This window comes from Myotis nattereri (genome assembly GCF_964212035.1).
Source record: "Myotis nattereri genome assembly, chromosome: 11".
Taxonomy (NCBI): Eukaryota; Metazoa; Chordata; class Mammalia; order Chiroptera; family Vespertilionidae; genus Myotis; species Myotis nattereri.
In genome coordinates this window covers 31232270-31245653 of record NC_138086.1, presented here as the reverse complement: position 1 = coordinate 31245653, position 13384 = coordinate 31232270, and the positions used below count along the sequence as shown (strand labels likewise).

At 49.3% G+C, this 13384-nt stretch overlaps 1 protein-coding gene across 1 annotated transcript in view; it reads right to left on the bottom strand.

Annotated features, from left to right (window-relative positions):
- Window positions 1-13384, bottom strand: part of TMEM178B (transmembrane protein 178B) — a gene marked incomplete at its 3' end in the record, with an annotated part of 348346 nt that overhangs the window by 22462 nt on the left and 312500 nt on the right. The window contains exon 3 of the mRNA XM_081102486.1: window positions 7427-7564. Within this exon, the coding sequence (XP_080958612.1) occupies window positions 7427-7564 (138 nt within the window). The remainder of the gene's footprint in view (window positions 1-7426; window positions 7565-13384) is intronic.

The following is a 13384-nucleotide window of genomic DNA, read 5'->3' as shown; positions in this document are numbered from 1 at the left end:
TAACTGGGAGGTAGAAAAGGTTACACTGACCACAGGTGGTAGGAAAAGGACCTTTAATGATTTCCTTTTCCCATTACCATCCCTGCCCTCAATTACGGCCACCATCGCCTCCAGATGCCCCTGTGTGCTTTGAGAAGGGAGGAACAGAAAGGGAATGTGGGAGATTCTGGGAACACTGGCATCTGCTCAGAAGCACAGAACTGGAGCCATGCTAGTGTGTGTGACACAGGGGGTCGTGGGGACCTTCAACACGGAGTACTGGAAACAGAGGCTTCAAGTATCCAGGCTGGTGGCACAGGCCGGGCTCTGGCTCAGTTAAGCCATTCACTAGGGGGGTGACCTAGGACAACTGACATGACTACTGCTATCTGGGAAGACAAGGAGGTCAAACTGGATGATCTCTAGGTCCCTTCCATATCTAAAGAGACTTTTTTTAAAAAAAGAATTTTATTGATTTTTAGAGAGGAAGAGAGGAGAGAGAAACATCGATGTGTGAGAGACATCAATCGGCTGCCTCTGCACGCCCCTACAAGGGATCAAGCCCACAACCTGGGCATGTGCCCTGACCAGGAATCAAAACAGCAACCTTTTGGTGCCCAGGATGAAGCCCAACCGAGTCACAACAGGGTGGTCCCTCCCATTTCTAACATTCCCTACTTCCAAAGGGAATTTGAGACTTGTTCTACAGGGACGTTAGGAGTGTTCAGATAAAGTTAAAATGAGAATAAGGAATCTCATGAATGGGAAGATAAGACCAGGAATGAAAGATAAGAGAGAATACTTTCTTGAAGGACTGCTGCTCTGTGGAGACAAAATCCTTGCCCACTGCATAGGAGAACATATTTACCAATGCTATCTCAGATAAGGGTTTAATCTCCAAAATTTACAGGAAACTCATACAAGTTAACGAAAGGAAGATAAACAATCCAATCAAAAAATGGGCAAAGGACCTAAATAGACACTTTTGAAAGGAGACATATATAAGGCCATGAAAACTTGCTCAAAGTCACTAATCATCAGGAGATGCAAATCAAAACAACAATGAGGTACCATCTCACACCTGTCAGAATGGCTATCATCAACAAATCAACAAGTGCTGGCGAGGATACAGAGAAAAAGGAACCCTTGTGCACTGCTGGTGGGAATGCAGCCACTGTGGAGAACAGTATGGAGTTTCCTCAAAAAAATTAAAAATAGAACTCCCATTTGACCCAGTAATCACACTTCTAGGAATATATTCCAGGAAATCAGAAACACCAATCCGAAATGATATATGCACCCCTATGTTCATAGCAGCGCAATTTACAATAGCTAAGATTTGGAAATAGCCTAAGTGTTCATCAGCAGATGGTGGATTAAAAAACTGTGGTACATCAACACAATGGAATACTACATTTCTGCAAAAAAGAAGACATTCTTACCATTTGCAACAGCATGGATGGACCTGGAGAACATTATGCTAAGCGAAATAAGCCAGTCACAGAAAGATAAATATCACACGATCTCACTCATTTGTGGAATATAATGAACAACATAAACTGATGAACAAAAATAGAACCAGTGGAGGGAAAAAACTTTAGAATATAATAGAAGCAATCCTGTTATTTGCAGATTTTTAGTATTTCCTACAACTTTTGTGATAGTATACTATGCTAGTATAGTTTTGGTAATATTATTATATTTTAAATCTTTTTTCTTGAAATATTAATGTTTATTGCATGTAAATGGCTAATTATTTTGTATCTACAATCTGGTAATAGATTTATTTTGTATATTGTAAAAATAAATTAAAAAGCTGAGATTTCCATCCCCCCCCCCAAAAAAAAATCCTTTTTCTTTCTTGCACATAATTCACGTTTGCAATGCATGTGTTCAACAGACATCTGAAGAGTGCAGACACTGTGCAGAACAAGGCAGACAGGCTCCGGGGCTCAAAGAGCCTACATCTAAGTGTTGGGTGGGGTAGTCAATGAACAAACACAGAAGTTAAAAACACTGCAGACACCGATCTTGACTTCCACTGGCAATCCACATGGCTGATCTTGGTTTCTAATACCATTCTCCATTAAAAGGTACACGGGCTCCTTGGAGAAATGGCTGATTCTAGGACTGGGGCACTTCACAGTGCCAAAAAAACAACAACAAACAAAAACCAAACCCGCATTGATAGGAGTGTAGCAAAGGGACACAGGAGCCAATGGAAAGAGCTCCCAAGGGCCAACGCTGGACCAACGAAATATAATGTTGGGTTATAACCAAAGTATAAAATAAATTTCCACGAGTCCACACTGATACAAATAGATGATTGAATAAATTAATAAATAGGGAAGAAGAGACAAATCTCCTGTGTAAAAGAATTCCAGATAACTTACGTAGATATTCCGCCCTCAAGGACAGGGAGCCTAACTTCCCACTCCTCGGGTGTGGGCAGTAACTATGACTTCCTTCCAAAGCAGACAGTATGGAAACAGGGAAGAAAGAGTAAGTTCACAGAGGAGAAAGCTAACACCCACTACTTCAGCCAGATGACCGAGGTCATCATCAACTGTCATAAACAAATCATGGCTATTCCCTTGAAATGATGTGATGGAAATGGCACCTGCCTGTGTGGTTTTTCTCCCCCAACCCATAAACCAGTCTACTCATGAGACAAACATCACACAAGTCCCAACAGAGGAGCATCCTACAATACAGATGACCAACACTCCTCAAACAATACAGATGACCAACACTCCGCAACACAGTCAAGGTCATTAAAAACAAAGACAGTCTGAGAAATTGTCACAGTGAGAGGAGCCCAAAGAGACATGACAACTAAGTGTGATGAGGAATCCTTCATGGGACTCGGGAACAGAAAAAGGACATCGGTAAAACATAAGAATCTGGATAAACTATGGATAGTAGTTATTAATAATGAACCAATACTTATTAATTATAACAAATATACACCACTAATACCAGATATTAATAACAGGGAAAGCCATGCTCAGGGGTAGAGAGTAAAATGGGAACTCTGTGCTACCCATTCAGTCTATATCAGAAAAGCCGTTATGGCGTCACGACCACAACCAGTCACCAGGAGGTGCATGGAGCATCTCTCATAGGCCGGGACTCAAGGCTCTTGCGGGGCTGGCAGGGCTGGTGGGGCTGGCGGGGCTGGCGCGGCAGAGGCATCCCGAGGCTCACACAGGGCGGGTCACGGCAGGTTGGGGTCTCGCGCTGCTGGGTCTTTAGTTTTTCTATAAACCTAAAACTATGCTAAAAAATAAAGTCTTAAAAGAAAGATCTGAAGGTTAGAGATTAAAGAAGTCAGAGACTCTCTCTCTCCTGCTGCCCTTGAGAAACCAAACGTTCTGAATCCTACAGCTGCCAGGAAATGAATTCTGACAACAACATTAGATCTTGGGAGAGGACTCAGCCTCAGATGAGACCCCGGCCCCAACTGGCGCCTTGATTATAGTTCTCTGAGCAGAGAACCCAGTCAAACTGTGCTTGGAATTCTGATCCATAGAAATTTTGAGATAATAATTTTTTTTAAGCTGGCAAAAAAAAAAATCAACTAAAAACAAAACAGTAACAAACATTTCAGAAAGTAGTGAGTGTGCTGCAGAAAATTAAATTGAGATGTCACGAGTGACTGGGTGGCTTCATGGCGTTAGTGGTCAAGGAAACCCTCTCTGAATCCTAGGAGGGACCTTGCCCTCAGACACTGGTGGGAAAACACTGCAGGCAAAGGGGCCCACCAGCTCCGTCGGTGCCTAGACTTAACATTCTGTGTTCCAGGACACAAAGGCAGCGCACGGGTGGAGTGACATGAGTGTAGGGGAAGGAACAGGAAAGAGGGTGAGAGAATGAGCCGGATTACATAGGGCCCCTGCTATAGACTGCGTGTCTGTGTGCCCGCAAATTCCTATGTTGAAGTCCTAACTCCAGGGTGATGGTCTTAGGAGAGACGTTTGGGAGGTGCTTAGATTAGGAGGGTAGAACCCTCAGGAATGGAATCAGTGCCCTTATAAAAGAGACCCCAGAGAGCTCCCTCACTCCTTCCTCCATGAAAGGACACAGCAAGAAGGTGTCATCTATAAACCAGAAAGTAGGTTCTCAACAGACACTGAATGGTTCAGTGCCTTGACCTTGGACTTCCCAGCCTCCAGAACAGAGAAATAATTGCATATTGTTTATAAACACCCAGTCTATGGTATTTTGTTACAGTAGCCCGAGTTGTCTAAGACAGCTTCCAAAGAAGAGAAAGGAATTTGGATTTTAAATTCAACTGGAGACCTTTGGCGCACCGGTAGCTGATGAGTGACATATCTGCTTTATAGTTTTTTTTGGAAATGATGCTAACTGCTCTGTAAAGGACTGGTTGCTGGGTGGCAGAATGGAGTCAGCGTCCAGATAGGGGGCTCCAGCCTAGATGAGGGCTCATGAAGGCTTTGTCCAGGCGGCGGCAGAGATGATGGATGTCTCCCAAGAGCGTGGGAGGATGGGGAGGGCATGCGCTGGATGCTCACAGTCATCTTGTAGATCTGTGTGCATGAGGCGGCTCTGAGGCTCACCCCGCCAGTGGATCACAAGTAATCGTAGCAGTCATACACTGCCTCGCCAGGCTGTCTTTCCCCCGTGCCATCCTATTCCTGCGCAGACTACCACTGATGACTCATCGAGACACTTGTCTCTGGCAGTTGCTGGCGCCGGAATGGTGCTGTGCCAGTTTGGGCTAGATTCTCCCCTGGAGCCCCTGCCAAAGGGAAAACTGGATCCCACCCACCACCCCCAGCCTCCTGGCTCAACAAAGCTGCCCTACTTAACTAATTGCCTCCTCTGGGTTGAGTGTTAATTAAACAATTTGTTGCTGCTTATTTCACAAGGTGTGGGGCGCCCTCTCTCTAGCCCAGGGAAACAGTTCAATGTGGAGCAGAGACGTGCTCAGTGTGGGCCCTCTTCCTTCACATCCGAACAGGTTGTGAGGAGAGCTCTTCCGTTTTCATTTTGGCCCTAGTCGGTTCACCCAAAGTCAATCTCAATTCCACCTTCGGACTCTTGACTTCAAACTTACCTTTGCACTCTTGCCAACCCCTCCTTTTGCACCTGCTCACCAGGACTGGCCAGCTCCCAAGCACTGCTGAGGTTGGTCCCCACCAGCTGGTCTCACCTGTCGCCCAATCTAACTCTTTGGCACCTGTCTGTGCTCAATTACAGGTGCCTTAAATCCAGTCTCGGTGCAAGCTAAGGCCGTGGGCCTTATCTCACTGTGCCATACAAACTATAGTTTGAGTGGCTGACTGTTTTGCTGTGTCCATGAGATGCTGGAGCAGGTGGCCAGCTCTCCCATTTAATCCACAGATCAACTTAGAAGGTCAACTCTTGGAGGGCAAGGACTGGTCAGGTTCTGAGAAGGGTTGGTACCGAAACATCTCTTTTTGACACACAGGTTGTTATGGATCAAGGCATCATTTCTGGGTCAACACCCCAGCCTCTCAGTGTAGCTCCCCCTGCTGGGCAGGTGAGGGGAAGCACAGCTTCTGCTCCTGAGTAGCTCCTCCCTAGATCCTCACAAAGCCCACCCATGGACTCAGCAGATGGCAGCTGCTCTGGGCTCTCTGCAAGGACACTAATGTTCCCTCTCTGTCTTTAGCAGCCCAGAAGGAAGTGGACGGACCCTGGAGACTTAGCACCTGGGCAGATGTGAGCCACATGCCTGGCCTGGAGAGAGGGGGAGCAGGGGATGTGTGCAGAGAGCTGGAGAAGGAGGTGATGAGAGAGCGTCATCTCCAAGAGCTCCCATTTCTATTCCTGCTCAGCCCAAGGCCTGTTTGCTCCGCTTTTCTCAGATTCCTGGGAGGCCCTCCAAGCCCTAGAAAAGCCCCGTGTTACTGGAGCCCATCTTTGTAAAACCAAGAGTCTTAGCAAGAACACTCACTACAAACAGAGCTCATCCACTCTACCTTCTTACATTTCAGGGTCCACGCAAGATTTTGACTGGAAGTGGGAACCGAAAGGATTTAGCTGCTACTAAAACAGTTTGAAAACCAGGCTCCCCCTGGTTTCACTGAGGAGGACACCGAGGCACGGAAAAGGTCAGCAGGGCTGGTTTTGTGGGAGCTCAGGAGGAGGGGTGTGGGAACCTCTAGGGCAGTGGTTCTCAACCTGTGGGTCGCGACCCCTTTGGGGGTCGAATGACCCTTTCACAGGGATCGCCTAAGACCATCGGAAAACACATATATAATTACATATTGTTTTTGTGATTAATCACTATGCTTTAATTATGTTCAATTTTAACAATGAAATTGGGGGTCACCACAACATGAGGTACTGTAGTAAAGGGTCGTGGCATTAGGAAGGTTGGGAACCACTGCTCTAGAGAGAGCCACCTAGAACCTCCCTCCACCAGCCTCTGCCATAACCGCAGGTGTGGGCCCCATGGGCAGGCCCCAGGATGAGTCTTGCCATTCTCCTCTTCTCCCAGCCCTTTGCTCACAGCCCCGGAGACCTGTGCACACCTAGAGGCACAGCCACCTCCTTTCCCCAGCTGGCCTGCTCCTCACCTCCCTCCTCTGCTCAGACCCCAGAGCCAGGCATCCACCACAGGGACCTGGACTGGACAGAGGCACACGGAGCCCAAAGTCTTACTAACATTTGTTTCCAGTGGTAGGACTCATTTTCCTTTCTTTCCATAAACACTTCTAATTCCCTCAATCCAAGCCCAATTCCCCTCTACCTGGCTCTGCTATTCGTCAATGCACTCTTCCCTGCAGGGCAGACTGTGACGGGCACACCCAATGCTTCGCTTTGCTTCCATCTGAGGCTCACACCAGGAGACCAAAGGGCACATTTTAGCTCTTCAGGGAGAAAGGAGGCACCTGTGGCTGTGGATTAGCACTCACTTCCCGTGGACTGGGACCTGCTCCTGCACAGCCACATGGTTCATCTACAATCCCTTCCTAAGGACTGGATTGGTCCTTGGCCATGGCAGTCAGAGAGTAAGGGGCAGGCACGAGGGCAGGTACCTCATTTGGAAACAGGAGCAGCATTTAGGAAGCATAAATCAAGGGTGAAGCTTTTAAAGGGGAAACTGCCCAGATAGCACCCACTTCCCACCCTGAAGTCTAGTGTGTGTATAAAATGCCCAAGGATCTCCGGGGTTCACGCTCACTCTGCGTCTGATACCCGCCTCAATGCCATAGCTGCACAGTCCCCCACAGCAGGCAAGGATCACACCTTATTAGTCTCATTAGCCTCTGCATCCCCAGCAGCTAGTGCAGGGACATGTGATTAAGAAGAATTCAAAAAAATGATAAATGAATGAATGAATGGGTAGAGCCCCACAGAATTGTGGCTTTCATCTGCTGTGCACTTAACCGTTCCTCCAGAATCCCAGTAACCAGACCTTTCCCCCGACAGGCCCCCCAAGCCTGCACCTTACCTCCCATGAGGAAGAGAAGCCCGGCCACATACTGCATAAGGCCTCGGTCCCAGCAGCAGCCCAGCACGCCGATGATCCAGCCGAAGAGGATGATGGCCACCGCCATGCCCATGAAGCCGGCTGTCATCCTACGCAAGTCTGTGGGTAAGCAGGAGGGCAGGGGTTAGCATCAGAGCCTGGAACTCAGCGTCGGGGTGCACCCGAGCCCAGGCAGAGGGGGAGCGGTGGGGCACTGCGTGGGGGAAGGAAGGAACCTGCCTTTTCAGACAGGTTTGCATATAAACCCGTTTGTAGAGGCCAGAGCCCTGATGGTGACTGCATCATGGGTACATAGATGCAGGGAGAAACCATCATCATAACAGTTGTCGCTTGCATGCTTCCTCTGAGCCAGGTACTGTGCTATCCCTGTTGGAAGATGGAGCAACTTGCTTCATGCCATAGACCTAGTGAGCGTTACATCAGAGCATCCAACCCAGACTGGCAAGGCTCCCAGGTCCTAACCTCAGTATCATTCACCTCGCAGTTGGGTGGGGTCAGGCTGCACCTGCCAAGAGCTCCCTCCCTCCGCTCTGGGATTTGCTGGTTCTGCCAGGAGGTCCTGTGTAAGGAGGATGCTGCCTGCAGCTGCTATTTCCTTCCCTCCAAGTTGGCTCCCAGGCCTCAGCTTTCTTGCATGTGGGGCTGCAGGCTGGAGAGCCACACCTCCTGCTCTGAGACTGAGCCCAGAGCAGACCCTCTCAGCCCCACACCCAGGTCAGTCCAGCTTCTGAACCAGGCCCTTCCCCGCTCCATGCCCAACAAAGCCCGGCATGGGTGCAGGAAAGAGGAGGGCTGTCTGGGAAGGAGGTATTTTTAGTGGCAGGAAGAGGGCAGAGCTGCTGCCCACCTTAGTGAGCCTCACTCAGCCTCTCCATCAGCTCAACTTCCTCCTGGCTCCTCCCTGCCTGCCAATGCATACCCCACCCCACCTGTCTCGTCCCTGGAATCCAACCCTCTAATACCTTCTCCTGGGCGACACCCACCCATTTGTCATGGACTCCTTACACCCAGCTCCAGCACCTCCGCCTGCAGCTCCATGTCCTCCTGTGTTGTCCATCCACCTATATCTGGGTCTATCCATTAGCCCCCATCCTTCCGATGAGGCCCCGGAGGACATTGCCAGAGAAGCCTAGAGGACCCCTGGGCATTGCCCTCCCGCAGAGGAAGAGAAGGAGGGTGAGGGGGCAGGGCAGGGAGCCTGATGGGAAACGACATCACTCCCATCCCCGGGAAAAAATGCCCCCCACGTTTCCGTGGGGAACACCTTGGGATCCGCATACCTCACGAGGGCATCGCATCCCCTCTGTTCCCCTCTCACTCCAGCCACCCCATTGGGAGCCATGGCAGATCCTGGGACTCAGGCTTGAGACCTTCCATTCCTCTGCCCCCAGGAGAGGGATTTGGTCCATGTCCTTATGCTGACACTGAAGATCAGCCCTGGAGGAAACTGGCTGGGAAGTGGGGAGGGAGTTAGGAGATAGCAGCTGAGCTTGTCCCGTGAGGAGGGGCCTGGACAGGGAGCAGGACGGACCCGGGCACTGTCACAGAGGTACAAGTCCACCAGGGAGCTGGCTCCTGTTCTACCGAGGTCCTCCCCGCTGACCCAGGAGGCCTGCCCGGCCAGGTATAATACTCAGCATAGTTGTTTATGGGAACTGCCAAGGATGCTTGATTTTCATGCCCATGGGAATCAGGCGTCAAATGTGTTCATGTCACCAAATGTGTCTGAGGAAACTTGGTGGTGAGCGCCCTTGGATCACAGCGCTCAAACATGTGTGTGCCATGCTTCCTGAGCAGGCTCCCTGCTCCGGGCTCAGCCAGCCACCACCAGCATGGAGTCGGGAAAGAGCATGCCTGCCAGCCGGGCCAGCACCACCCCTTATTCAGCTCCCCACAACGCTTTCTCCACTGCCACCAGGATCAGTCCCTTCTTCCTTGGCCACCGCCACAGACTGGAGTGAGCCAGGCCCCAGCTCCCTCCTCGGTCCCCTCTACATGCACGTCCACTTGGACTCATACTGGAGACGACATACTCTTTGCTCCAGATGCTTCGTCCACTCTCCACTGTCCTCAGGGGCAACGGGCTGTGGGAATGGGAAGAGAGGCCGGGTATTTTTGCTGGAAAGGAGGTTCATATCCCTTTCTTTTTTCTTTTTTTAATATATTTTATTGATTTTTTTTACAGAGAGGAAGAGAGAGGGATAGAGAGTTAGAAACATCGATGAGAGAGAAACATCGATCAGCTGCCTCCTGCACGCCCCCTGCTGGGGATGTGCTCGCAACCCAGGTACATGCCCTTGACTGGACTCGAACCCGGGACCCTTCAGTCCGCAGGCCGACGCTCTATCCACTGAGCCAAACCGGTCAGGGCTCATATCCCTTTCAATAGGTCAGGAAACTTCTCTCCTCTGCCCCTGTGGAACCAGAGGTTCCCTTCGTGCGTGGAGGTTTCTAGGAGAAATCTTGGCCCCTTCAGCAGCACCAGAGTGGATGACCATGCTGAAGCCAGAGAGCCCCTCCCTGCTGCACTCGGCCTTGCTCCTGGGACGGCCTGACTGCTCCCCACTCTGCAGACCATGGGAGCAAAGGTACCGCCTGGGGGGTAGGGGGTAAGTGGATGAAGTGTCACATATTACGGTGTTTCCACCAGGGCCAGGGACCGGGAAATGGGCTGGGCAGGAAAAGGGAAATGCCAGTCAGAGAGGGAGGGAAGGTTCTTATTTGTGGAGGGGAAAGTAAGGTGTGTGTTACTTAGAAGAAAAAGAGGTGAGAGCAGAAAGGGGAATGGTGAGGATGATTCCTCTTCCAAAAGTTCCAAGACCATCGTGGTCATCCGTGTCCCTGGACGGGGAGGGCTGTGGCCTCTAACATGGATAAGTGCACTTTGCTGTTCCCCAAAGGGCTATATCAACAGAAGCTGAGGGTCCTGCTAAATTGTTGGTTGAGAAGGAAGGATGAGAATCAGAGATCAGGCCTGAGTATTTTCACTGACCCGGGAGGATCGTCACCATCGCCCCGTGAGCCTGATTTTGCCAGAACTGTTTATTTTATCCCTAAAACCTATGTGGTAACTCAGAGTAGCTGCAGCAACAACCTGAAAAGTAGGTAAGACTATTCCTCTCTTACAGAGAAGAAAAGCAAGAGCCAAAGAAGTTACATAATGGACTATCTCAAGCCAGTGAAGTAAAAGGAGAGTGAGCTGTGTGGGAAAATGAAATTCACAATGTAACTAACGAGCTACTGGGTTATCATGACAGTGAACAAATGTATCCAGCATCTCTTCTTCCCAAGGTAAGAGATTTTTTTTAAAAGATAGAAATGTATAAGGATGGAAAAAATAGGAAAGGGGAGGATGACAATCACACAAAAGCTGATGGATAGCCCTGGCCCCAGTGTTGCTCAGTGGTTAGAGCATCAGCCCGTGCACTGAAGGGTCCCGGGCTCAATTCCCAGTCAAGGGCATATACCTGGGTTGCAGGTTCGAGCCCTGGTTCCATTCAGGGTGCCTCCAGGAGGCAACCAATCGATGTCTCTCTTTCTCTCTCTCCTTCACTCTCTCTCTCCTTCCCTCCCTCCCTCTCCCTCTCTCTACCTCTATCTCTACCTCTATCTCTCTATCTCTATCTCTATATCCCCCTCCCTCCCTTCCACTCTCCCTGAAAAATCAATGGAAAGAATATCCTCAAGTGAGGATTAACAAACAAACAATAAAAAAAGGAGGGGAGGGGAGGGGGGCTGATGGACAGTGTGACTGACTTAGCAGACTCAGAGCCAAACCTAAAGCCCGCAGCCTGGGAAGCTGCAAACCAACCTGCCCATGCCCAGAAGGCTCATGAACTGGCCCCAGCAGTTGCCTTTGGATCAAGTAAACAAGGGGAGGGACACAAAAGAGGGATTTGGTGGAAGTTGTCTGAGATGAAACTTGATCCCTAGATCTCCCTTCTCACTCCCCTACCCTGATAGTGGAGTTCCAGTACTTAGGACAGGGGGGGGGGGGCAAGGGAGGGTCCACCAAGCTCCACGCGCAGGCTGGCCGGCCAGCACAGCTGAGGGCCACGGCACAGAGGGCGATCACGTGGCCGTGCACATAGAGAACACTGATACTTACTCTTGAGACCCCAGCCCTCTCTACTCGGCTCCCAGGAGCTCACGGCCCGGCCTTTGCCCTCCAGCCTGGAGGCTGGGAGAGGCCTGTGGTGATGACCAGTGCAAGAGGAAAGGCCTACCCCTCTGCCACTGGGGACTCCGCAGAAGAAACCCCTGGGCCACTCTCCAAGGAAGCCCACCCGCCCACTCAGCGCTTCGAGGCAGCTCTTTAGCACCCCAACCAGACAAGCCAGATCACTGAGAAAGCCTGCAACCGGGGAGAAAGGCCTCGAGGAGACACTCTGAGAAGGAACAATCATTTAAGTCTTATTACTATTCCCAGAGAGACAGGAGAAGAAATGTAGTTTACCTCCATTACATAAGAACAGGATACTATTGAAAAGAACTATCAAGAGGACAAAAATAACACCTTAAAATATCAGAATCAAAATCGCTGAAGCCTATATTGTAAAATCATTTCTAATTTATGGGTTAACAGTCCCATCTTGCTCCAAAAAAAGATGAAAGGAGGCTTGCAAACCACACACAGTGTCACAGGATAAATGTGATTAATGAGGAAATGAAGGGAAGAGAAGTAAATAAAAGTCCACGAGGTCCCTAGAAAGGTAAGTAGACTGGCCATATTTGAATTTAAAGGCATTATAGTCATTATTCTCATCGCCTTAAAATCTCTAATGTTTTTGCTTGTACTTGGGTAAATCCCAGGAACTACTCCGCCTACGGAAAGTCCCATATGCACATGGCCCCGCTCCTGCCCACCTACCTGCCAATGTTATCTTATTAGAAGTAAAAACTGCCTTTTCTGTTCTTTGTGACAGCTCACTGGGCCCACAGCAGTACTCTGCGCCCAGGAACTTACATCACTTAGAGGTGTTTTTTATTTTTCTCCTGTCTCTTCCTGTCTTTTTAGAGAAAAATAAAGACAAGAAAGACCTAACTCACCTGTGGGAAGCCTTGGAAGAATATTTGCATGGTCAGCCTAAAAATAATCCCCTTGGGGAAAAAACACAACAGAAGAGAGAGGCCAATTCCACGGGCTAAGACTGAGATAAAGAAAAATCTTTTCATGAACTGTGTTGGGTTGGACTCCATTATCTACATTCCATGACCCTACCGTTGAAATGCTAATTTTTCAACACAGAAAGGTGCATTCTAGACTTTTTAGCAAAAGAATATAGTTCAGCACAGTGGAAAGAAGGAGGTGGGGAATGAGGGAGGGTGGAGGAGGAGGAGAGGCGGGAGAGCCATTAAATAGAAGCAGAAAAAGCACTTCTCCCACATGGAAAAATTTTGATTTTGAAGTTTACACTCCTATTAACATTTAAACTGAAAGGTATTGCTTGCAACTGTACATGGGAAACCAGGATACATGCATTTAAATAAATGCCGCTTAGAAAAGAAAAATATGCTCTGAATAGCTTTCTATTTGCTCTTTCGAGACCCTGCACACAAAAATGATGACTGGAATTTCAAAACATACACGCGGTGAGGGAAAGTGTGGGTTAGACCTCGTTGTGATGGTGAAGACTGGCGATAGGACACTGTCTCAACGGCCCCCATGTCAAGAGTGTGGCGTGACCAGTAAGGCCATGCTGGCCACACGGGGCACCTCTGGGTGAGCCTCATTCCCAGGAAGCTCTCCTTCTGCAGGATGCGAGCACATTGCCTGTGGAAGGGTGTCATCTGCTCTGGGATCTAGACATTCATTCTCGAATTAGTCAGTCCCTGAGGGTGACCTTTTGCACAGCAATCATATCTGAAGGAAGTGAGAGTTTGGACTCAACAGATGGGGATGGAAGCACTGATTCATGG